Source organism: Acomys russatus, chromosome 16 (genome assembly GCF_903995435.1).
Source record: "Acomys russatus chromosome 16, mAcoRus1.1, whole genome shotgun sequence".
Taxonomy (NCBI): Eukaryota; Metazoa; Chordata; class Mammalia; order Rodentia; family Muridae; genus Acomys; species Acomys russatus.
In genome coordinates, this window is record NC_067152.1 from 42,565,009 (window position 1) to 42,587,327 (window position 22,319).

A 22,319-nucleotide genomic window follows, 5' to 3' on the forward strand; every position below is an offset into this window, starting at 1 on the left:
ACCGCCCGTCCTTGCTCCTAATCCCCTAACCTGCACCCGGAGTTGCTGCGCGCTGGCCCGGGGTCTCCTCCCCGTTCTGTCAGGTCCCTGGAGAGCCCCAGCTGTGCCGGTGGGAAGGAGTTCCTCCTACGCTCGCGGTTCCCGTCCTTGGACTGGGGACTGGCGTTCTGGCTGGCGTGGCTCTCTGATTTGGTTTCTCCCTTCAGGACTGTCAGGGGGTTCGACTGGAGGAGGAGAGGTGACTTGAGTGCCCCGGGCCGCTGCCGACCTCCGACCGAGCGGAGCCAAAATGTCCCCGGAATCCAAAAAGCTTTTCAACATCGTTATTTTAGGAGTTGCCTTTATGTTTATGTTCACCGCCTTTCAAACTTGTGGAAACGTGGCGGTGAGTTGGAATTGGTGCCCCCTCCTTTGAAACGCCTATCGGGATGCGCTCCAGCTGTGACAATAATGAACGTTGACGCCCGCAACCACGCCGAGATTGCACCTCCTGTTTTCTATGGTTTAGTTTGATTTCGTGTGCCAGAAAGTTCTAGCATAGGGGGTGTTGTGCACTGGCGTTTACTATTCAGATGCGGCTTGGAGTTTGAGTGTTGCCCAAAGTTACTTTAATTCTAGTACGTGCTTGGGTGGTTGAACTACTAAAACCGGGCGTGGGCACAGCCGATTGCCCATTCCCGGTCTCCGGAATGTCTTCCGCAAATGTCATTTTCTGCTCCCAGAGTGGGCTTGGGTGACTGATAGCAGCGCTGTGTATTTAGGCTTTCCAAAGGGGGAGGGGGCTGGCAAGACGTTTTCGTTGATTGGTTTTGTTTTCCACACAGCAAACTGTCATCAGGAGCTTAAATAGCACAGATTTTCATGGCAGTGGATATACCAGGTATTGTACTGTGTGCGTGGTTTTACTTTGCATGTTATAGTTCCATACTTCTCTTCGGGAAAATCACCAATAAAGTGTTGTGACTGAACAGTAGTAATTCCTTTTGTACTTCTATTTGATTTTATCCAAAACTCTGAGAAGCCATGGTTGTGTCAAATCTGTCTGTCTCTTTTCTGATTTGGGGGCCATTCAGGTAGCTCGTTGGGTAAAGACCCCTGCCTCCCAGGCTGTTTGAATTCGTCTTCAGCATCTGTGCAGTGAGAGGGAGAACCAGCTCCTGCAGGTCGTCAGTGACTTCCACGCAGGAATACACCCGTGTGCCGTACACACGTAAAATTTCAAGTGTAGAAACAAGAAAACTATAGGCGTGGTGGTGCACGCCTTCAATCCCAAAATAAATACATGTGATGGTAACTTTTTTTTTTGGTTTTTTTTTGTTTTGATTTTTGGTTTTTCGAGACAGGGTTTCTCTGTGTAGCCTTGGCTGTCCTAAATTCGCTTTTGTAGACCAGGCTGGCCTCGAACTCAGAGCGATCCACCTGCCTCTGCCTCCCGAGTGCTGGGATTAAAGGCGAGCGCCACCATGCCCGGCTCGATGGTAACACTTTTTAAAATGATGGCTTAAGATTTTCTATAGAATTAAGAGTTTGGGATTGAAAGCCTGGCTTCAGAACTCGAGTGCTTTGCTACCCTGGGCAAGTTACCTCAGTGAGCACAGGTTCTTTACTGAGGTCGTGGCTACAAAGACAGCGTAGCGCCTCCAGCTCAGTATGCCTGCACGTCTCATCAAAACTGCGCCCTAATCCTAAACAGTGCTGTAACCGTTGAAACACGAGGTCTTCATGGCTTTGTAATTTCATCAGAAGTTTTAAACTTTTTTATGCTGTTAGGCCCGGTCTTATGGGCAGAGAGAATGAAAACTTCACAAAGCCATAGCACTTTGGGTCTGTAGCTGGTATGTACATCCCTCGGCTGCCGCTGCCTCTTCTCATGTAGCCTTGACCCCCATCTGGCCTTGAGCTCACCGCCTTGAGAGGATGTGAAGTTCAAGGTTACCTCTCATCTCTACCTCCCTACAGGTTAGAACCTGTAGCACCAGGCCTGGCTTCTGGGTTCCGTTTTTTTTTTTTTTTTTTTTTTTTTCCTCTTCCCCCTTTTCCATAACCTGCTCTAAAGAATTCAGTCTCCTCTAGCCCAAGGCTACCAAGATCCTCTTCTGCCCTCACTGCTAGTTGTCTGGAAGGTGCCAGTGAGGTCTCTGTGGTGCTGGCTTTACCCACTGCTGAGATACAGGACAGATTGGGCAAGGCGGTTGGTTTGTGGTTAGCAGGATCCAGAGGCCATGGCTGCCAGCCTCTGCTGTGTGTGCGTATCTCGAAGAGCGCTCCAAGTTTGTCCTGCTGCTGCTTATACTCTTTGTGTGTAAGTAGGACAAGCATTTGCACGCTAGTGTGCGTGTGTGCATATGTGTGTGCGTGGGTTCGTCTTATTTGTTTGTTTTTCGAGGCAGGGTTTCTTCATGTAGCTCTGACTGTTCTGGAAGTCATTGTATAGACCAGGCCGGCCTCAAAGTGGCTGGTCTTAAAGTCACAGAAATCCTCTTGCTTCTGCCTCCGAGTGTGCTAATTAACTAATAAATGCACTACCCAGTCTAGCTCTGGGTTCTCTGTAAAACAAAAAAACAGGGCTAGAGGGATGACTCAGAGGTTAAAAGCAGTAGCTGCTCTTCCAAAGGTCCTGAGTTCAATTCCCAGCAACCACATGGTGGCTCACAATCGGCTGTAGTTAGATCTGGTGCCCTCTTCTGGCCTGTAGGCAGATATGCAGGCAGAACACTGTAAACATAATAAATAAATAAATCTGTTTTTTAAAAAAAAAGACAAAAAAACCCAAAACTTTTAATTGACAAGAACTATGCATGTTTATTTCTAGTATGTATACATTGTTGCATTGTGAAATTAAGCCATACACACACTCTTTAAATATATTTGATTTAATATTTTGTGTGGTTTTGGTTTTTCGAGACAGGGTTTCCCTGTGTAGCCTTGGCTGTCCTGGACTCGCTTTGTAGACCAGGCTGGCCTCAAACTCACAGGGATCTGCCTGCCTCTGCCTCCTGAGTGCTGGGATTAAAGGTGTGCACCACCACTGCCTGGCTGACTTTTTAAAATTTTTAAAGAAATATGAATTTTATCCTGTAATAGATACTGGCCTGCAACCCGCTCATTCTCAGACTCCTGAGTATTGGGATGGCAGGCATGCATTGCTATGCCCGGCTACTTTTTCTTAAATTCTCTTTGCTTATAGGTTTGTTGTACCCCATCCCACGTCAATGACAAAACTCTTATTCCAGCTCTTTTTGATTTTTCAAAACAGAGTCTCTCCGTGTTACAGTTCTGGCTGTCCTGGAACTCGCTTTGTAATCCAATCCAGGCTGGCCTTGAATTTATGGAGATCCACCTTCCTCTGCCTCCCACGTGCTGGGGTTAAAGGTGTGCGCCACCACCGCCCGGCTTATTGCGGTTCTTTATTACCCAGATGTGGTATGTGGTATCTGAGGATGAGAGGGTGTTAGTGTCCTTTGTTTTAGATGACTATTACTGTTACAACGTTGTAGTACTGTGTCTTCTGTGGGCTTTTTGTTTTTTTTTAATATTTATTTATTTTATTTATTGCATATGAGTGCCTTATCTGCAGAAGAGGGTGTTAGATCACATTATAGATGGTTGTGAGCCACCATGTGGTTGTTGGGATTGAACTCAGGACCTCTGGAAGGCAGGCGGCGCTCTTAACCACTGAGCCATCTCTCCAGCCCTGTTTGTTGTTTTTCAAGACAGGGTTTCCTCTGTGTAGCCTTCACAGTGCTTCTTAACACTTCCATGTAAAACAATAGTTGGAATCATGTTACAGGCAAGCTGGCTAAGAGAAACGTGGTACAAATATTTAATACAAGCTAGATGTGGTGGCACATGCCTGTAATCCCAATACTCTCCTAGAACAGACAGACAGGGGCATTAGGAATAGACGTTCACACTATCTTACCTTATTCTGTGCATGTGTATATGCGCGTCCACATATCACAGTGTGCGCGTGGGGTCAGAGGGCAGTTTGTCCTGTCTTTCCACACTGTGAGTTTGCCGCATGGAGCGCAAGTTGCCAAGCTCGCACGGGTGCCTTTGCCCACTGAGCTGGTTGGCTGCCTAAGCAGAATTTTAGAAGTGAACTTCTGAGGTGTTAATTAAAGCTTCTGTTCTTGTTCCCTCCTGTGCGTTGTGTGAGCAGCCTGGCGATTATTTACGGCGTGTTCTCTGCTTCCAACTTGATCACTCCATCCGTGGTTGCCATCGTAGGACCTCAGATCTCTATGTTTGTCAGTGGTTTGTTTTACAGGTGAGTAGTTCTTTTTCCCTTCACTCACTTAATTAAGGACGCTTGCAAGTACAGCAGAAAGTAGTTACTTCAGGAACACTCTAGTTATAACTGCTAAGTGTATCACGTTAGTTTTTGTGTTTGAGACGGGGTCTCACTATAGCCCAGACCCAGGCTGGCCCCAAACTGGAGATCTTCCTGGCTCAGCCTTCAGAGTTTGATACTGTCATCAGGTTCCACCGTGTGTGGCATACGTCAGCTTTTGTCGTATTATTAATAAATGCAATGCAAAAATCTCTTTCTGTTAGAGTTGGAAAGACCCTTTTATGAAATAAGTTTGTTTTCATTTACATTGGCGAACAGATTTGTGTGAAGTTGAGAGGGAAATGTTTTCTGAGCTCAGGCCTCATCCTGTATTGAGCTCATGGCAGTTAGCGGCTTAGGCTGGAGACAGCTCAAATGAAAAAAGGCCGAAACCAGCTCACATGTATTTCTTTTCAAAAGGCAGAACTGAGAAAGTGCTTTCCGGGATGCAGTTAAGGATGAGGACTTCTGAGCTGGCCCTGGGGCGGCGTGCTTAGCACTCTGTTTCACATACTGTTTGACTGTAATGCACTGACCTGTTGTATTTTAGCATGTACATTGCCGTTTTTATCCAGCCTTTCCCATGGTCCTTCTACACAGCGTCTGTTTTCATTGGAATCGCAGCTGCTGGTGAGCATCGCCTGCACCCGCTTTCCCGGGGCTCGGGTGCTGTTTACGTGAGCAGGGGAAGCTGCCTGGTGTCATTCCTCTGATGAACTTTTTGGTTTGAATTTTAGTACTTTGGACAGCACAAGGGAATTGCCTGACAATAAATTCCGATGAGCACACAATCGGGAGAAACAGTGGAATTTTCTGGGCGCTCTTACAGTCTAGGTAATGATCTCTTTGGGGCTCAGTCTGTCCCTGATTCCTTTCAGGCATCATCTGCTAGATCTTTATTGTGTGGTTCAGATTTATACTTTACGACAGGGAACTATTTTACTGCAATTTAAAGTTAACGTCCATGTATTTAGCATCCTCTGTATTTTAGGCCTTGTGGGTTATCTGTTGAATTTCACGTATCTTCACACAGACTTGGGAGGTGGAAGGCACCATCTGTAGTCTTCAGATGAGAAGACTCAGGGTTAACCGTTGTAACCATGGCTCTCTGGAGCCCAGGAGCCACATCCTCCCACCAAGCTGCACAGCTTGATAGCCGTGAACAGACACACTCAGTCCACAAGGGGGAACAAGTGGTGCCACATCTGAACCAGAGCACAGTAGACATTTCCTGAAAAAAGAGCAACAGCAGTATTGTGCTTGTGATGGTGGGGTTTCAGTGGTACATCCTGAGGAGCTTGGTGTGCTGGCACACACCGTGACTCCAGCAGGCAGGCGGGAGGGGCAGGAGGGTTGCAGTGAGTTCAAGGCCAGCCTGGAGCCAGTGGGATGGCTCAGTGGATAGAAGCACGTTTGCCGCCTGACCTGATGACGAGTTCTGTCGTCCCTAGACCCACATGGTAGAAGGAGACAACAACTCAGCAAGCACCGGCACACCTCCCATGTACAAACAACTGAATGTAATGAAAAAAATTTTAAGAGCTTTGTTTTTCCACAAGACTTAAATTTGAATGTTTAGTTGATGGTGGTGATAGGGATTTTGGTTTTTGTTTGGTTGAGACTGGTTGGGAGTCTCACTGGGCTGGCCTTTTAAACACTTGGACTCAGTGAGACTGAGGTGCACCCCACCATCCCTGGTGCCAGAGTTTAGTTTTAAAGACTTAGAGATTAAGAAACACAAGAGGCAGTGAATGACCGTTCCTTAAGAAAGTGTGCCAAGTGGAGGTGTGGGTACTTAATTTGCATGTCTTGTTCACAGACTCTTTAAATTTTAGAATTTAAAAGTAGCATGACTTTGTCTAGCACTTGGGAGGCAGAGGCCAGCTGGTCTACAGAGCGAGTTCCAGGGAAGCCAGAGCTGTTACACAGAGAAACCCTGTCTCAACCCCCTGCCCCACTCACACACACACACCACACACACAGAAGTAGCATTCTTTTGTTTCCAACTTACTTGGAGAGTCTGGAGAGTCCCAGTAAGTCACATGTGTCAAGTGAGTCAAGCCCTGTGGGGCAGTGCTGAGTCAGGTTGCTGTCACATGCATCCAAGTCAGTTAACTTCTCAGAAAGTCAGGTGGAGTAGATACTGTAACCCAGGGACCCAGGGCGGGCCCCCCTCCCCCCCACTTTTCTCACTAGCCTTTTCGCCTCTTCAGATAATGGGAGTAGATTTTAAAAGCCCAAAGTATGAGCTGGGCACAGTGGCGCACACCTTTAAGTCCAGCACTCAGGAGGCAGAGGAGGCGGATCTTGAGTTCCAGGCCAGCCAGGGGTGCATAGTGAGACTCTGTTCCCAGTAAATAAACAGACATAACCCCAGTGTTCCAGTGATTCCCCAGCGTCTTCTCGCTTTCTCCCCCACAGCTTGTTCTTTGGAAATCTCTACATATATTTTGCCTGGCAAGGGAAAACTCAAATTTCAGGTTAGTCTTGTTCACGTTGCTTTATCCAGATGTTTGGAAGCAGAGCAGGAGTTCCGCAGAAATGCCCGTCACTGCTCCAGGTGTCATGCCAGTGCACTTTGGCCCCCTGAGGTTTCTCATGGTGTTTGCTTTTTCATAAGCTTTTGCCTCAGCTTTATTAAGTGAAGGTTTAGAGTTCATGGCTGTGCTTTGCCAAGTAAGCCAGAAGGTCGGGCTGAGTGTGCACGTGCTCGCCAGGCTCCCGGGGGTCTGGGAGTGTTGAGTTGTTGGATCTGTGCCCTCCTTTAGTTAAAGAGAAGAGACAGCTGTGCCCTTGTACTGCTCTGTCTTTAGCTCATTAGTACCCTCTAGCCGGAAGACAGAGATGGACACGGCTGTTTCCTCCTCCTCCCAAGTGTGTACTGGTGCCTTAAAATAAAAACGTAATGGGGAAATGCCTCACCGCATAGTGACAGCCAGTGGGCATGACACTAACCAGCATTGCTTTACCAGTGCCATCCACTCTTCCCTCTTGTCCTTAGAGAACGACCGCAGGACAGTGTTCATTGCTCTGACCGTGATAAGCCTCGTGGGGACAGTTCTGTTCTTTCTCATTCGGAAACCAGACCCTGAGATTGTCCTTGGAGAGGAAGAGTCTTGCGACGACCAGGACATGGAAGCCTCCGAGTAAGACACCTGGAACCTTCTTTTTGCTGTTGTTGAGTAGATTCTGATGGACTGTGGTCCATGGATTGCTAGACTGTTGTGCCACAGCCACTTTCTGCAGATAGGCATGGGGACAACTCTCAGGCAAAGATGCAGGAGAGTCATGGAAGACAGAGAAGGGAAGGACTGTCTGTGAAAGGGAGGCTGTGAAAGATTCCCCAGCGACTTACGTCCTCCCACAGCTGTCGGGTGACCCTCAAAGTAGCAAAAGTCATATCATGTCCCTAGGCCTCAGTTTCCTGCTCTGGTCAGCAGGCCCCTCACTTCCCGTGTGAGGCTGGGCTGATAGGTGAGTGAGACGGATGTTCTGCCTTCAGGCCTGTGCCTGTGGCCCAGATCTCAAGCTTCCTAGTACTGTGCTGTGGGTGAGTGGCAGAGCCCCTGCACTTCTCAAGGACTAGGCTCCTGGCTCCCACAGTGATGTGCACGGGAGGTTTCCAATACTGTAATTACTTGAGCACATTTCTTTCTGATTTTGAGATGGGATCTCCCTGCGTATCTTAGGCTAGCCTGGACCTGAGATCCTCTGCGTCCCCCTCTGCACCTGTAATCGCCAGTAAGTGCCAGTACACCCAGTTAGCTGGGCATATTTCAATAGTGATGTTCTTTCAGATGTCCTGGGTCACCAAGCATAGTGGCACATGCCTATAATCCCAGTACTCAGGAGGTAGAGGCTGAAGGATTAGGATTTGAAGGTCATCCTCTATACTGTATAGCAAGTTCTAGGCCACCCTAACTTACATAAGACCTATTTCAAAAACCTTATAAACCACAGCTAGGTGTGGTAGCGCACACCTTTAGTCCCAGGACTTAGGAGGCAGAGACAGGTGGATCTCTGAGTTCGAGGCCAGTCTGGTCTACAAAGAGAGTTCTAGGACAACCAAGGCAACACAGAGAAACTCTGTCTTGAAAAAACAAAAAACCCCCTACAAGCCAAAATTCATAGGTGATTAGTTTGAGGTATCATCTAGATTGGAGAGGAAGGTCTGAAAAAGATTTATTTTGTTTTTGAGTTGTCAAATTATGACGATTTTTCTTATAACTTTTCTTTTAGTTTTTTTGAGACAGGGTTTCTTTCTGTAGCCTGGCTGTCCTGGTATTCGCTCTGTAGACCAGGCTGGCCTTGAACTCACAGAAATCCCCCTGCCTCTGCCTCCTTAGTGCTGGGATTAAAGGTGTATGTCGCCACCACACAGTATTTTCTTACAACTTATTTACTTATTTATTTGGTGTTTTTTGAGACAGGGTCTCTGAGTGCTGGGGTTTAAGGTGTGTGCCACCACGCCCTTCTTCTGTGTTGCCTTTTTAATTAACAAAGAACTCACAAAACTTTCCAGCTGAAAATTTGCAGGGCATGGTGGTGCATGCCTGTAGTCCAGCATTCAGGAGGCAGAGACAGGTGGATCTCTGTGAGTTTCAGGAAACCAGGGCTATTATACAGAGAAACCCTGTCTCGAAAAAGCAAAAAAAAAAAAAAAAAAAAAAAAAAAACCCAAAAAAGCAAAGCAAGCATGAGTGTTGAGGTGAGGGGGAGATGGTTGAGTATGTGTTCCATCTGCACAGACATGCGTCACATGAAGAGTTTCCCTTACTGGCTATGTGACTGACTGCTCTGTGACAGTCGACCCGTAAAATTATGTCACCTAGCAAGGTTTGGCACACTCTGTCTGAGTGCCTCAGCTCCGGGATTTATAGCAGTAGCCAGCAGGGATTGGAGAAGGGGACCGTGCACCTGTGGTAAAGTGTCGTCCTTAGGAATGCTGCTCAGCTGCATAGCATTCTCCCATCCTGAACTGTCTTTTACAGTTTTGCACATAATACCAACCGTGCGCCAGCCCAGGCAGCAGACACTTCCCTGTTCTTAACAGAGCACACTGAGTTTTAAAGGTGACAGGAGTGGTACACCTGTAAGGAAATCCCAGAGCGCCCCGACTGGCCATGCCCCTCAGGGGAGCCACACTCTTGTCTTTCTGTCAGAAGATCTGATTTATTTCATTTTTAAAAGAAATTGTTGTGTTGTGTGTGTGTGGATGTTTTGCCTGCGTGTGTATCTGTGCACTATGTGTGTGCCTGCTGCCCTTAGAGGACGGAAGAAGGCATTGAGTTTCCTGGAATTGGAGGTACAGGTGGTTGTAGGTCACCATGTGGATGTAGGAACTAGAGCCTGCGTCCTCTGGAAGAGCAGCCGCTGCTTTTAGCCATGAAGTTGTCTCTCTAGCCCCTTACTTTTAATTTCTAACACATGAATCTACTTGTGTGTATGTGTATCTGCATGTATCTGTATGTGCCATGGAGTCAGATCTTTCCACCGTTGTGGGTCCCACAGATTAAATTTGGGTCATCAGACTTGGCATCAGGGTTCATACCGTCTTGCCAGCCCAGACAGCCATGGTTCTAAAGAATTTGGATACTGGAGGGTTTCCTGTCTACATGGGAAGAGGAGTGGGAAATAGAGTACTCAGGTCCTAACAGTTGGAAAACAGAAAGGTTAAGCATATGTATCTGGGCAGTGGCAGCGGTCGGCATAAACGTGCAAAGACGGGATTTGATCCAAGTTGTGAACAAGAGCTTTGGGTGGCAACAGTTACGTGAGCAGCAATGCCAGAGTGCATCTGCCTTGCTCAGAGTGTCATTTCCAAAAAGGAGTCACGTGAGTGTGTGTGGGAACGGCGTGGGAGAGTCCTGTTCTGTTGCTCAGAGTGGGGAGCTTCTGGGAAGCACGTTAGGTACCCTGAAGACCAGGGCCAAGACGGATGCCTCCCAGCAGAGAGCCCTGGGACTCACTGGATGTGCTTGGCAGGCCACACTGAGCCAGAGCCGTGGTTTGGTTTGAGATAGGCTCTCACTTTGTAACTCTGGCTGGCCTGGAACTCCCCAAGATCTGCCTGTGCCTCTGAAGTGGTAAAATTAAAGGACTGTGCCATCACACCTGGCCAAGTCCAGAGATCGTAGGAACCTCAATGAAAGTGGGTGGTCGTTGACCATGTGCTGCTTTTGTTCTCTTTGTAGTTTCCAAGGAGGAAAACAGTCTTATTTTATTTTCCCAGGTCTGCCCAGGACAATGTGACAAAGGCAGTAGATGCGTTTAGTAAGTATTTTCTGTGCCTGAAATGCAGGAACTATTCAGGAACACCGCCAGCATATGCGTCCCCCCTCTCCCTGGTAACTTTAGACTGATGATCCCCAGTGTCCTCAGTCTTCCAGGTATGCACTTCTACAACACATCAGCCTTCCCACCAGTGTCTCTACCGTGGGGGTGTGAGGCATGATGGTAACGCTGCCGCCTGAGGAGGGTGTGAGGGATGGGGACTGTGTATGTTGACTTGGGACCTGAGACCAAACCCCAGGCTGCTCCTTGGAGCAGAGCCATGGTTCCACTGGGCTGAGAGCTAGTGAGAGCAGTGGCACTCATTCACTAAGCAGTTTTTTCCTGGCCACAGATGCTGGTAAACTTTCATGTGGTTTCTTGCAGCCCTGTGCACAGTGGTTCTAAGGGCTCTGTAAACATGCAGAGGCGGTTAGTCTGCCTGCTGCAGGCCTTCATCGCTCAGGACGTCACAGTGCTGTGGCCCTTGGGGATGTGAAGGGTTGTCAGGTTCCTTCTGCCAGAGTGGGATGTGGATCTCCTCAGCTGATAACTGGCTCAGACCGCATGAGGCTTGGTTTTAGAAAGGACCTAGGATGTGGGACATGGACACTCTGTCATTAGAGGTGTTTAATCTGGCTTTTATGAACTTCCTGTGTTTGAGGGACGCTTTCATGATTATAAATTGGGGTTCCATGTATATGCAGATAGGGTGTGGCTGGGTTCCCCTACAAAAATGAGAGGTCAGCAGAGGTCTGGCTTTGCAGTTTGTGGTCTAGGAATTTGTCTACCAGGAGATCCACTCATGGTCAGGGAGCCAGAGACCCAAGTTAAACGCACAGAAACAGCAACTTAGCAACTTTTGTTGTTGTTTTGCTTTGTTTTGAGACAGTATTTCTCTGCGTAGCCCTGCCTGTCCTGGACTTGCTTTGTACACCAGGCTGGCCTCGAACTCACAGAGATCCACCTGCCTCTGCCTCCCAAGTGCTGGGATTACAGGCATGCGTCACCGCACCTGGCAGTTTAGCAACTTTTAAAAGACTGATTTGCACAGTGTAACCCAGGCTTACTTGAAACCTGCAGATCATGCGTTTCAGCCCTATAATTCCAATACTTGAAGGGCAGGAGGATCAGTCGTCATCCACGGCTACTGAGGAGTTCAAGGCTAGCCTAGGGCACAAGAGATTCTGTTTCAAAAGAAAAAAAAAGAATTTGGATGAAATTTTCCATGCATGGTAGTTTGGCTGTAATCCTAACACTGGGGACAGTGACAGGAAGACTGACTTGTTCAGACCTTTTGGACTGTGTAGTAAGTTTCAGTGTAGCCTGAGCTAGAATGAGACCCTGTCTTCAGTGGTGGGGGCGGGGGGCAAGGCAATTTTTACAGCTGTGTTCTCCGCTGTAGATCTCATCCACACTGCTCAGTGCAGAGGCAGAGGTCAAGGTGTCTGCAGACCGCAGGGCATGGAAGTCACAGCCCGAATCTGCAGTCAGTCCGTCACCCAAGTACTCTGCCGCCTGACTCCCTGTGTAGCCTCTCAGGAGTCTCTGCTCAACTTTTTATTGTCCTGTGTGATTCTGGTTTCTTTCCCCTCCCCTCATGTTGTTATTAAGAGCTAAAAACACACTGAGACAGTGTGTCTCCAAAACATATTTAAGCACTTGAAGTAAGCATCCTATTTACAAGGCAGACTTAGTTCATGTCTCATGCATTTTAGTCTGAAAATTGAGGTTCTTTGTTTACTGGCCTCAGTGATGAGAGGAATGTTCTGATTGAAGGAAATGGTGTTTAGAATGTTGGTGGCCAAGTAAAATCTAGCTAAGTCTGTCCAATTTCCTCCTTACAGAGAAGTCTCTGAAGCTATGTGTCACCAAGGAGATGCTCCTCCTGAGTGTCACGACTGCCTACACAGGTACAGCTGCTCTTGCCGCCCTGTCACTGTGTGATGGCGTGGTGGTGTGGTGGTGAGGCTAAAATCAGTAGCTTGCTTTGCATCTCATGCTCCACTCTAACTGCCCGACACTGTCCTGTGCCACTTCCCAAGGCTGCTTTCAGAGGGGAGCTGCAACCGGAGCCTCCACGACAGTTCACTCACATGCCTGGTACTTCCTGGTATCTGAAGAAGCCTGAATCATAGTCTGTCAGTCAGTCAGTCTTCCCTGACATGTTGCCTTGGGGCTGCACCCATCTATCTGAATAAGGTCCTCCCTCTATAGGTCCTCATGTGATTGACAAGAGAGCTAGACCTCACAGTGGCTAGAGGCACCAAAAAAACAACAGGAAAATGTGACCAGCCTTTCCTGAAGGTCTGTCCTGGACCTTGTCTTGTGTCACGTCTACTGCTGTTGATGACAGCCAGTCACAGAGCCAGCCCCAAATTCAGTGTGGAAGGATTCTACCCAGAGCAGGAACAAGACACGGGTAACCTGGACCTGCCAGGTCAGAGCAGCAGGGAGCACTGTAGACATAACCAGGAAGGGGAAGGAGTGGCAGAGGGAGAAGGATGTGAGGACAGGCGCAGCAGTTAGCGATGAGGACAAGGTACTGCAGGCCTGTAAACCCAGCATTGGGAGGCTGAGACAGGAGGATTGCTACAAATTCAAGGCTAGCCTGAGCTACCATGTGAGATCCTGTCTCAAAGCAGGCAAGATGATGCGTAAGATGGTCTGAGTTGGTTGCTGGGACCTGCATGGTGGGAGGGGGAACTGCTGACTCCTGTGTTGTCCTCAGACCTCACACACACACACTTAGAGCGTTGCAGTGCCCAGGCGCTTGCCTTTTAATTGCCTCTCTTTAGGAAAGTGGGATAAAAATAACTTTTCAAGGTTTTGTAGGATGAGGGAGTAGAGGATTTTCTGACTTGCCTAATTTGTTATTTAATTTTATTTTTTATGTGTGGGTATTCTGCCTTCGTGTATATTTGTGTTCCGTGTGTGTGCTGCTGCTGGTGGAAGCCGGAAGAGGCCACCAGATCCCCTGGACCTGGAGTTACAGGTGGTTGTGAGCTGCCACGTGGATGCTGGAAACTGAACCCAGGTCCTCTAGAAAAGCAGGCAGTTCCCTTACCCACTGAGCCATGGCTCAAGCCCCACCCGTTTTTGCTCTCACTTTAGGAACTTTCTTTGCCTGTTGGGAGGAGTCTGAAGCAATGCTGTTTCTGTAAGGAGCAGCTGATGGCGTCCCTGGCTCTCCAGGGCAGCTTGCTTACCAGGGCAGTGAGCTCTTTGGTATGTGCTGTTTCCATGTGCTGATATCCCTGTCATCTCCCACACGCCTGCAAGCTACACAGAAGGATGCCTGTTTGCGTTGTGTTTTTATCAAAGACCGTGGGAGCTGCCCTCTTGTGGTTTCCTGTTTGAGCATCTGGAAAAATTACCATACACTAGGTGGTTTAAATTGGGGCTTTTAGAACTTTTTCTACTTGTGATCATCACTGAAGAAATTTCTTTCTTTCTTTCTTTCTTTCTTTCTTTTTTTGGTTTTTTGAGATAGGGTTTCTCTGTGTAGCCTTGACTGTCCTGGACTCACTTTGTAGATCAGGCTCACCTTGAACTTACAGCGATCCGCCTGCCTCTGCCTCCCAAGTGCTGGGAAATTTTTCTATGTAATTCTACATAGGTGTAAAATAGGCGTACAGAGTCGGGGAGGTGGTGGTGCACACCTTTGATCTCAGCACTCAGAGTGCTGTTTTGTTTTTTCAAGACAGTTTCTCTGTGTAGCCTTGACTGTCCTGGAAGCGCTTTTGTAGACCAGGCTGGCCTCGAACTCACAGCGATCCGCCTGCCTCTGCCTCTCGAGTGCTGGGATTAAAGGCATGCGCCACCATGGCTGGCTCCTTAAGGGTTTTAAGTTGATGAATATTTTTATTTTATAGTTGTCATGTGGAGACTTCTTTTCATAAATGCATAGTACAAAATGACAAACATGTGTCTGGGCCATTTCAGAAATTCCCTAATCCCAAACCAAATATATTGAGTGATATTTTTCCCCCATTCTTGTTTGTTTGCTTGCTTTTATTTTTGAGACAGTGTCTCCTATTGAGCCCAGGGTTGCCTAGAACCTAGCTGTGAAGCTGAAGGTGATCTTGAACTCTTTCTCCACCTCTGAAGTGCTGGGGTTACCACTTAATAACTTTTAAAATGCAACTCAAACAGCGGTGTTTAAAATCAAGCACTGTAGCCCAGTGTGGTGACACACGCCTGTAATCCCAGTTTGAGTTTCAGATAAGCATGACATGCGGCCTTGTGTTGAAAGATGTTGTGGCCGGGCGTGGTGGCGCACGCCTTTAATCCCAGCACTCGCGAGGCAGAGGCAGGCGGATCGCTGTGAGTTCGAGGCCAGCCTGGTCTACAAAGTGAGTCCAGGACAGCCAAGCCTACACAGAGAAACCCTGTCTCGAAAAACCAAAAAAAAAAAAAAAAAAAAAAAGAAAGAAAGACGTTGTGGTTGGCCTGGGAGTGCGATTGCGTAGTTGAGTGGCAGAGCATTTGCCTAGCAAGTGCAGGGCCCTGGGTTGGATCTCTAGCATTAGGGTGGGAGTGTGGGGCAACTCAACAGGCTGGAGAGATGGCTCAGCACTTAAGAGCACTTGTTGCTTTTCTAGAGGGCGTAGGTTTGGTTCTCAGCACTCAAATGGTGGCTCATATGTAACTCTACTTCTAGGACCCAGCACCCTCTTCTGGCCTCTGTGGGCACTACACACATACTGTGTATAGACAAATACCTGTAGGCAAAACACCATACACAAAAAAATAAAATAAATCAGCTGGGCCAGGTGGTGGTGCTACACAATCTTAAAAAGGGGGGGGGGGGAGCATTCTGAGCCTGAGGTGGTACCATATACCAGCAGAAAGATGCAAGTTCAAGGCCAACTTAAGCTATGTAGTAAGACCTTGTCTCAAAACAAAACGAAAAAACTAGCAACTGCAAACCAATGCTGATTTCCCACAGTTCTAGGGGCTCAAACATCAGAGAGCTTCTGTCAGCGTGTGGCCAGGTTCTCTCCTAGCTTCATCCTGTGGTGCAGTCACAGGGCTGGCAGAAAGAGCAGGAGGGAAGGTACCCTGCATCTGTCCTGTAGGAGTGCTGACCCCTCCTATGACCCCCACCATCTGAAGGCTCTGCCTGTAGAGCCACTGGGAGTTCCCTTCAGTGTTGGCTTTGAAGAGGGCTGTGATCATTTGCGCACATGAAGCTGTCTGCTTGGGAAGCATTTCAGTCTGAATTTTGGTTTATGTGTCTGGTCGTGTGTGTCAAGGTCAGATGCTGCCTGACACAAAGTAGGCTGTGCAGTTGATTAACCCCGGGTTTTCTCCTAAGGTCTGGAGCTGACATTCTTCTCTGGGGTGTATGGCACCTGTATTGGGGCTGTAAACAAATTTGGGACAGAAGAGAAGAGCCTCATTGGACTCTCTGGCATTTTCATCGGCATTGGGGAAATTTTAGGTAGGTTGGTTTGGATTTTGTTCTTTAGTTTGTAGAAACCTTTCATTCAGAGTCAGACTGGAAAGCTGGTTCTGTAGGAGTTCAAGGCTAGCCTGGGCAACAAAAAGAGACCCTGATTCAATTTAAAAAAGGAAAAAGAGCCAGGCATGACGGCTCACAACTGCATTCTTGAGTCTTAGGTAGAAGCAGGGTGATGGGGGAGTTCAAGGCCATGCTGGCTGCATAGTGAGTTTGGGGTCAGCTGGGGCTGCTTAAGACCTTATCTCAGGAAGAAGAAAAAAGAAAAGAAAAACAAAACACTTTTTTTAGACTAAAGATAGAAATCTTAAGTCTCCACCTCTTTGTTCTTGAGTTTTTATTTTCCCTACTTATTTTATTCAGATGGGTGTATTTTGGTTTTTTGTTTTTGTGTTTTTGTTTTTGTTTTTTTGCTTTTTTTTTTTTTTTTTCCCGAGACAGGGTTTCTCTGTATATCCTTGACTGTCCTGGAGTCACTTTGTATACCAGCTGGCTTCGAACTCACAGCAGTCCACCTGCCTCTGCCTCCCTAGTGGTGGGATTAAAGGCGTGTGCCACCACCACCTGGTGTATTTTGTTTTTCTATCATCAGCTTTTTTCATTTTGTTTTTATTTTATATATTTTTCTTTTTGTTTGTTGTTTTTGTGTGAAGGTTTCTCTGTGTAGCCTTGCCTGTCCTGGATTCACTTTGTAGACCAGGCTGGCCTCGAACTCACAGAGATCTGCCTGCCTCTGCCTCTCCAGTGCTGGGATTAAAGGCATGCGCCACCACACCCGGCTATCAGGTTTGTTTGTTTGTTTGTTTTAACTTTTGCTTGTTTGTGTGTGTATTTGGGGATGTGTGCGCACAGACCAGCAGAGGGCATTGGAGAGTCCACTCTCATCTATTTCTTTGAGACAGGGTCTCTCCCTAAACTTGGAGTTCACAGTCTCTCAGGTAGGCTGGAAGCCCTTGAGCTCCAGCAGTCTCCCTGCCCTCCTTGCTGCTGGTCTTGTTGCTTGGGTGCTGGGATCAGAACTCAAACAGCGACAGCAGGAGGTGTGTGTTTAGGCAGTGTGCTTGGTTACACTGCTGTCAGCTGTCACAATTCTGGTTCTGCAAGGTAGTTCAAAGAACTCCTCCTTGCTTGAGGGGACAATCTGGTTCTCAAGGATGAATGCTCAGGGTGATGTCATCACAGGTGAACTGTCTGTAAGGTTCTGCTGTTTCTACAGTTTATATGGGTGGCCAGAGACCTGCCAGCAGCTTTGTGGGGGAACTGGAATAGGACAGTGTAAAAACTGACAGTAAGGTACCTCAGGACACTTAGCTTTGTGCTTTCAGCCTCAAAGTGGGATGAGGCAGGTTGGATACCCTCAGTTTTCACAGACTCGTAGTGACTAATGTGGACACAGAGCTAAATGAGACTGACCTCGAGTGCAGACAGCAGATAGAAAGTAAAGGTGAGGCCGGGCTTCATGCCACCTTCCGTTTTTCTTAAGGGCGCAGGTGAGTCAGCGCTGTTGACAAAGGCGGCTCCTGAGTGCCGGAGACAGTCCTGCCCATCACCTCACTTCAGACTGAACACAAGCCTGGGGTACCCAAGCCACCCCACTTCACTTAGCTTCAGATTCAGGGTTTCTCATAAGTCCCCTCAGAGGTAGACAGATCTCAGGAGAATTCTGTATGTGTGCTGCTGCTTATTAAGAAGAATGCAGCTGGGCGTGGTGGCACACAGCTAAATCCCAGCACTTGAGGCAGAGGCAGGTGGATCACTGAGAGTTCAAGGCCAGCCTGGTCTACAAAGCGAGTCCAGGACAGCCAAGGCTACACAGAGAAACCCTGTCTCGAAGAAAAACAACAACAACAAAAACCCTTGAGGAGGAGGAGGAGGCAGTTAATAGAGTGTTAGGTACTCTGCTATGTCTTCCAGAGAGGTTGTACTCCAGAGGTGGCCACACTGGTAGGTGGAAACCTCCGAAGTGTTCCTGTGTCTTCATCTACAGGAGGAAGCCTCTTTGGCCTGCTGAGCAAGAATAGTCGCTTCGGCAGAAACCCCGTGGTGCTGCTGGGCACCCTGGTGCACTTCGTCGCCTTTTACTTGATCTTTCTCAACATGCCTGGAGATGCACCCATTGCCCCTGTGGAAGGGACCAACAGCAGTGCGTACATCAGGCCCAGGTACAGCAGCTGCGTTTTCCACGTGGTTTGAGGGTGGGCAGGAGGAGCGAGTGGCTGGACATTTGAAGAGGAGCGCTCTAACAGTCCTCAGAGTCCATGAGCTTTGCAAGGTCATGGGTCAAGTGCTGAGAGAGCAAGGAGGAGTGGAAGTAGAGAGCCAGAGAGTCCAAGGTGGTTTGGCAATGTTTGCTTTTAACCTCTCCCGTCCAGAGTCCTCCCTTGAGTTACGCAGGGGTACAGAGGTATCTGATGGGAAGCCCATCCCCTGCTTTTGAGCAGCAAACTGCTCCAGTGTTAGAGGAACGAGGCAGAGTCTGTAGCTGAGTGCCTGTCAGTCCTGCACTGTTTAAGGATGTTGGTTGATTACACTTGACTGCTAGTTCATTATAGATGCACTGTCTGGAGAAACTCACAAATCCAAGGGAGCCTAGCCCAAAGAGAGTTTTGCTAGAATGTTTTGCTTTCCAAAGAAAGTTTGCTAGAATGTGAAGGTCTGCATTTAAGCATAACTTCTTACTGGTTCTAGTAGGCAGGCTGGAGTGTAATGCTGAGTGTAGAGTGTTTGCTTGGAGCAGGGCATGGCTGTGCAGGCCTTTAGTCCCAGCTCTCAAGAGGCAGAGGCAGATGGATCTACCTGAGTTCAAGGCTAGCCTGGTCTACAAAGTGAGTTCCAGGACAGGTAGCCAGAGCTACACAGAGAAACCCTGTCTCAAAACAAAACAAAACAAAACAAATAACCTTCCCGCCAAAAAAACCCAGTTTGCCTCAAAATTGGGAGGCCCTGGGTTCAATCCCTAATACCCCAGAAAAAGCATCAGCAGTGCTAATATTTATTCATTCTTGTTTGTTGGGGGCAGGGTGTACACACTTGTGACCTTCGCTCTGAGGAGGCTGAGGTTGGAAGATCACAAGTTACAGGCCAGCCTGGGTTCTGTACTGGGGCTGAGACGCAGTGCAGTAGCAGAGGCTGGCTCAGCATTCTAGAGACCCTAGGCTCAATCCCCAGCAGCCCCTTTGCCCCTAAAACACCACAAACAAGTACAAATTACCTTTATTGGAAGTGTTGTTTTTATATTTTGGTGATACTAAATATTTAAAGATTCATTTTAATTTAATTAATTAATTTTTTTTTTTGAGACAGGGTCTTTCTACGTAGCCCTGGAACTCACTGTGCAGACCAGGCTGGCCTCAGACTCAGAGGTCTGTCTGACTGTGCATTCCAAGTGCTGGGATAAAAAGCGGGTACCACTACCCCGGCATATTTTTTATTTAAATTACATGTGTGTGGGGTGTGTGCATGTTTGAGTTTAGGAGCCTGCAGAGTCCAGAAGAGGGCATCCAGTCCTCTGGTACTGGAGTTACCAGTGGCTGTGAGCCATGGAAGTCGCTTCTGGGAACCAGGCTCAGGTCGTCTGTGGAAAGAGCGCATGCCTCTAACCACTGAGCCATCTTTCCAGTCCTACGTGTGTTTTTCTTTTCTTCAGCAAAGAAGTTGCCATTCTATGCAGTTTTCTGCTGGGTCTGGGCGACAGCTGCTTCAACACCCAACTGCTTAGCATTTTGGGTTTTCTCTACTCAGAGGACAGTGCGCCAGCCTTTGCGGTCTTTAAGTTTGTTCAGGTAACCTCTGGGTTGTTCCATAGTCCGTTTCTTCCTGTTTTGTTGGTCCCTCCTCCCCTGGGTTTTAAATGACTGTTAGGCATCCCATGAAGAGCACTGTGACTAGACCCTGGGTGCGGTGGGCTGGGCTGGGTGAGAGATTCTCGATCTGCTCACTGCACTCGATGACTCTTTCTGTGGGCACCAGGACCTGCTCTCACCACACACCCCTGCTTCTCACTCTGTGCGTGTATTGTGTCACTGTAGCGCCCACAGCTCACTTGGCCACTGCAGCCAGGCAGGCGTGGGGTATAGTCGTGAGCTGATGCATGGGTACTGCCAGCCGCAGATGTCCTTTGGGTCAGAAACCGCGGGCTGACTGGGGCAGCTGAGGCCCAGGGCCCACTTGGTGACTTACCTTGTTTATTCTAGTCGATCTGCGCAGCCGTGGCTTTTTTCTACAGCAACTACCTCCTCCTTCACTGGCAACTCCTGGTCATGGTGATATTTGGGTTTTTTGGAACCATTTCTTTCTTCACTGTGGAGTGGGATGCTGCTGCCATTGTGGCCCGAGGCTCTGACTACCGAAGTATTTGATGCGGCATTTATCTCCAGGAAGCACAGCTGGTTGAAGTGGCCGCCCTGCCAGTCTCATAACTGTTGGATGATGTTGAGGGTGGAAAGTGAGACAATCAAGACTCTTTGCCAGGTGAAGCTGGTGTTAAAGGTTACAGGTCTGAGCAGTTTAACGCTAGTGGGAAAGGGGACCCTGCCCTTCAGTTACAGCTGTTCAGCGCTGTCTGTCCTCTTCCCTGCCTCCGTTCTTAACAGTCATGTCTCCCTGCCCGGCTCGCCTTGGGTCACAGGGATCTTGGTGGCTGTGGAGTGTGTTTCACTCCATACATCGATCTGGGAATGACTTTCAAATAAGTAGCAAGGATGCTGAGACATGGTTGTTTTGGGACAGGGTCTCACTGTGTAGCCCAGGCTGGCCTTGGACTTGCAGCCCTCTCCTTGCCTCCATGTTGGAGTTATAGTGTGTGCCTAGCACAGAGTTTAAGATGCTCCAGTCTCTGAGTTAGGATCTCGCTGGCCACGATCTGTACACCAGGCAGCGCTCCTGCCGGTGTCTTCAGAATGCTGGGGTGGTGAGGATATGCTACCACACAGCGCTTCGCATGAGACTAAATGCTTTGTTAAACAAGTCTTACCTTGGTGTTACTAGCAAGGTGTGGCCAGTCATGAGGTAAAGACTGTCATTTGTCAATTAATAAAAGCATATTTAGAAAAGTAAAGAGAATTTGCTGGCGGAGAACGTCTGCTGTGGTTTTCCTGACAGTTACAATAAAGAAAACGCCACCCTCCTAGTGGGCCCTGTGCAGCCATCCTGTCTGGGAGAATGCTTAAGCATTGTCGACTGTCTTCAGGTAAGAGCTGACACTTTCCGACTGATATATTAAATAAGTTACACATCAAGATGAGGTCTTCCACACACTCCAGGCTGCCTTCCAGCTCTTGGCTCTTCCAGCCTCAACTTCTGGCTCAAATTTACCAACATAAGATAGTATAACCATCATTTTAGCTAATGACATTTTTATTTTTAAATTCATGTGTCTGTCTATCTATGCTCTGTGTGTGCACCGTGTGCTTGTGTGCCTGTCCGTGTGCACCGTGTGCTTGTGTGCCTGCAGAACTCATGAAGTCAGAGGGGCATAAGATCCCTATGAACTGCAGTCACAGACAGTTGAGGACTGTCCGCCTGGTGAGGATGCAGTGGCTTAGCTATCTTTCTCTTGTTGTGAAGAAATACCAAGGCAACTTTTTTTTTTTTAGTTTTTTTTTTGGTTTTCTGAGACAGGGTTTCTCTGTGTAGCCTTGGCTGTCCTGGACTCACTTTGTAGACCAGGCTGGCCTCGAACTCACAGCGATCCGCCAAGGCAACTTTTTGTTTGTTTGTTTGTTTGTTTGTTTTTAACAGTATTTCTCTGTGAAGCCCTGGTTTTCCTGGGACTCATTCTGTAGACTAGGCTGGTCTCGAACTCAGAGATCCACATGCCTCTGCCTCCAGAGTGCTGGGATTAAAAGCATGTGCCTCCACTGCCCAGCCAAGGCAACTTATTTAAGGGTTTATTGGGGTTTAAAGCTCTAGAGGGCGAGTCTGGCCATCACAGCAGGAAGCAGGGCAGGCATGCGGCTGCAGCAGTAGCCAGGAACTTACATTTGGTCTGTAATCAGGGTGTGAGCTGCCATGTGGGTGCTGGGAATTGAACTCTAGACCTCTGGAAGAGCAGCTGCTGCTCTTACACACTGAGCCACCTCTCCAACCCCTAGTTTGGGCTTTTGAAACCTCAAAGCCCCACCCGGATGAGGCCACACCTCCTACCTAATCCTTCCCAAAGAGTTCCCCCAACTGGGGGAACCAAGCATTCAAATATACAAGCCGCTGGGGGCCGTTTTCATTCAACCCACCACAAGCAGCAAGTGCTCTAAT

General features: G+C 48.2%; 1 protein-coding gene across 5 annotated transcripts; it reads left to right on the top strand.

The window, feature by feature from the left end:
- The first annotated feature begins 230 nt into the window (after positions 1-230).
- Mfsd11 (major facilitator superfamily domain containing 11) lies at positions 231-20,464 on the top strand. 5 transcript variants are annotated; one of them, XM_051159114.1, is made up of 13 exons: positions 231-385; positions 825-880; positions 4,163-4,270; positions 4,884-4,963; positions 5,071-5,167; positions 6,755-6,813; positions 7,335-7,479; positions 10,566-10,606; positions 12,451-12,516; positions 15,924-16,049; positions 18,055-18,229; positions 19,714-19,849; positions 20,261-20,464. In XM_051159114.1, exons 1-13 carry the CDS (start codon positions 290-292, stop codon positions 20,423-20,425), a joined length of 1,350 nt encoding a protein of 449 aa, XP_051015071.1. In that variant the 5' UTR covers positions 231-289; the 3' UTR covers positions 20,426-20,464. The 5 variants fall into 5 exon arrangements, with proteins under 5 accessions (XP_051015071.1, XP_051015073.1, XP_051015074.1 ...); XM_051159116.1 differs by lacking the exons at positions 231-385; positions 6,755-6,813 and having other exon boundaries at positions 861-880; positions 4,909-4,963; XM_051159118.1 differs by lacking the exons at positions 231-385; positions 825-880 and having other exon boundaries at positions 4,166-4,270; positions 4,909-4,963.
- Positions 20,465-22,319: the final 1,855 nt, after the last annotated feature.

Coding starts and splice junctions, on each gene's coding strand:
- Mfsd11 (XM_051159114.1), top strand. CDS start 290: ATGTCCCCGGAATCCAAAAAGCTTTTCAACATCGTTATTTTAGGAGTT. Junction 5,168..6,754: donor TGGGCGCTCTTACAGTCTAG/GTAATGATCTCT, acceptor TCTCCCCCACAG/CTTGTTCTTTGGAAATCTCT. Junction 18,230..19,713: donor AGTGCGTACATCAGGCCCAG/GTACAGCAGCTG, acceptor TCTTTTCTTCAG/CAAAGAAGTTGCCATTCTAT.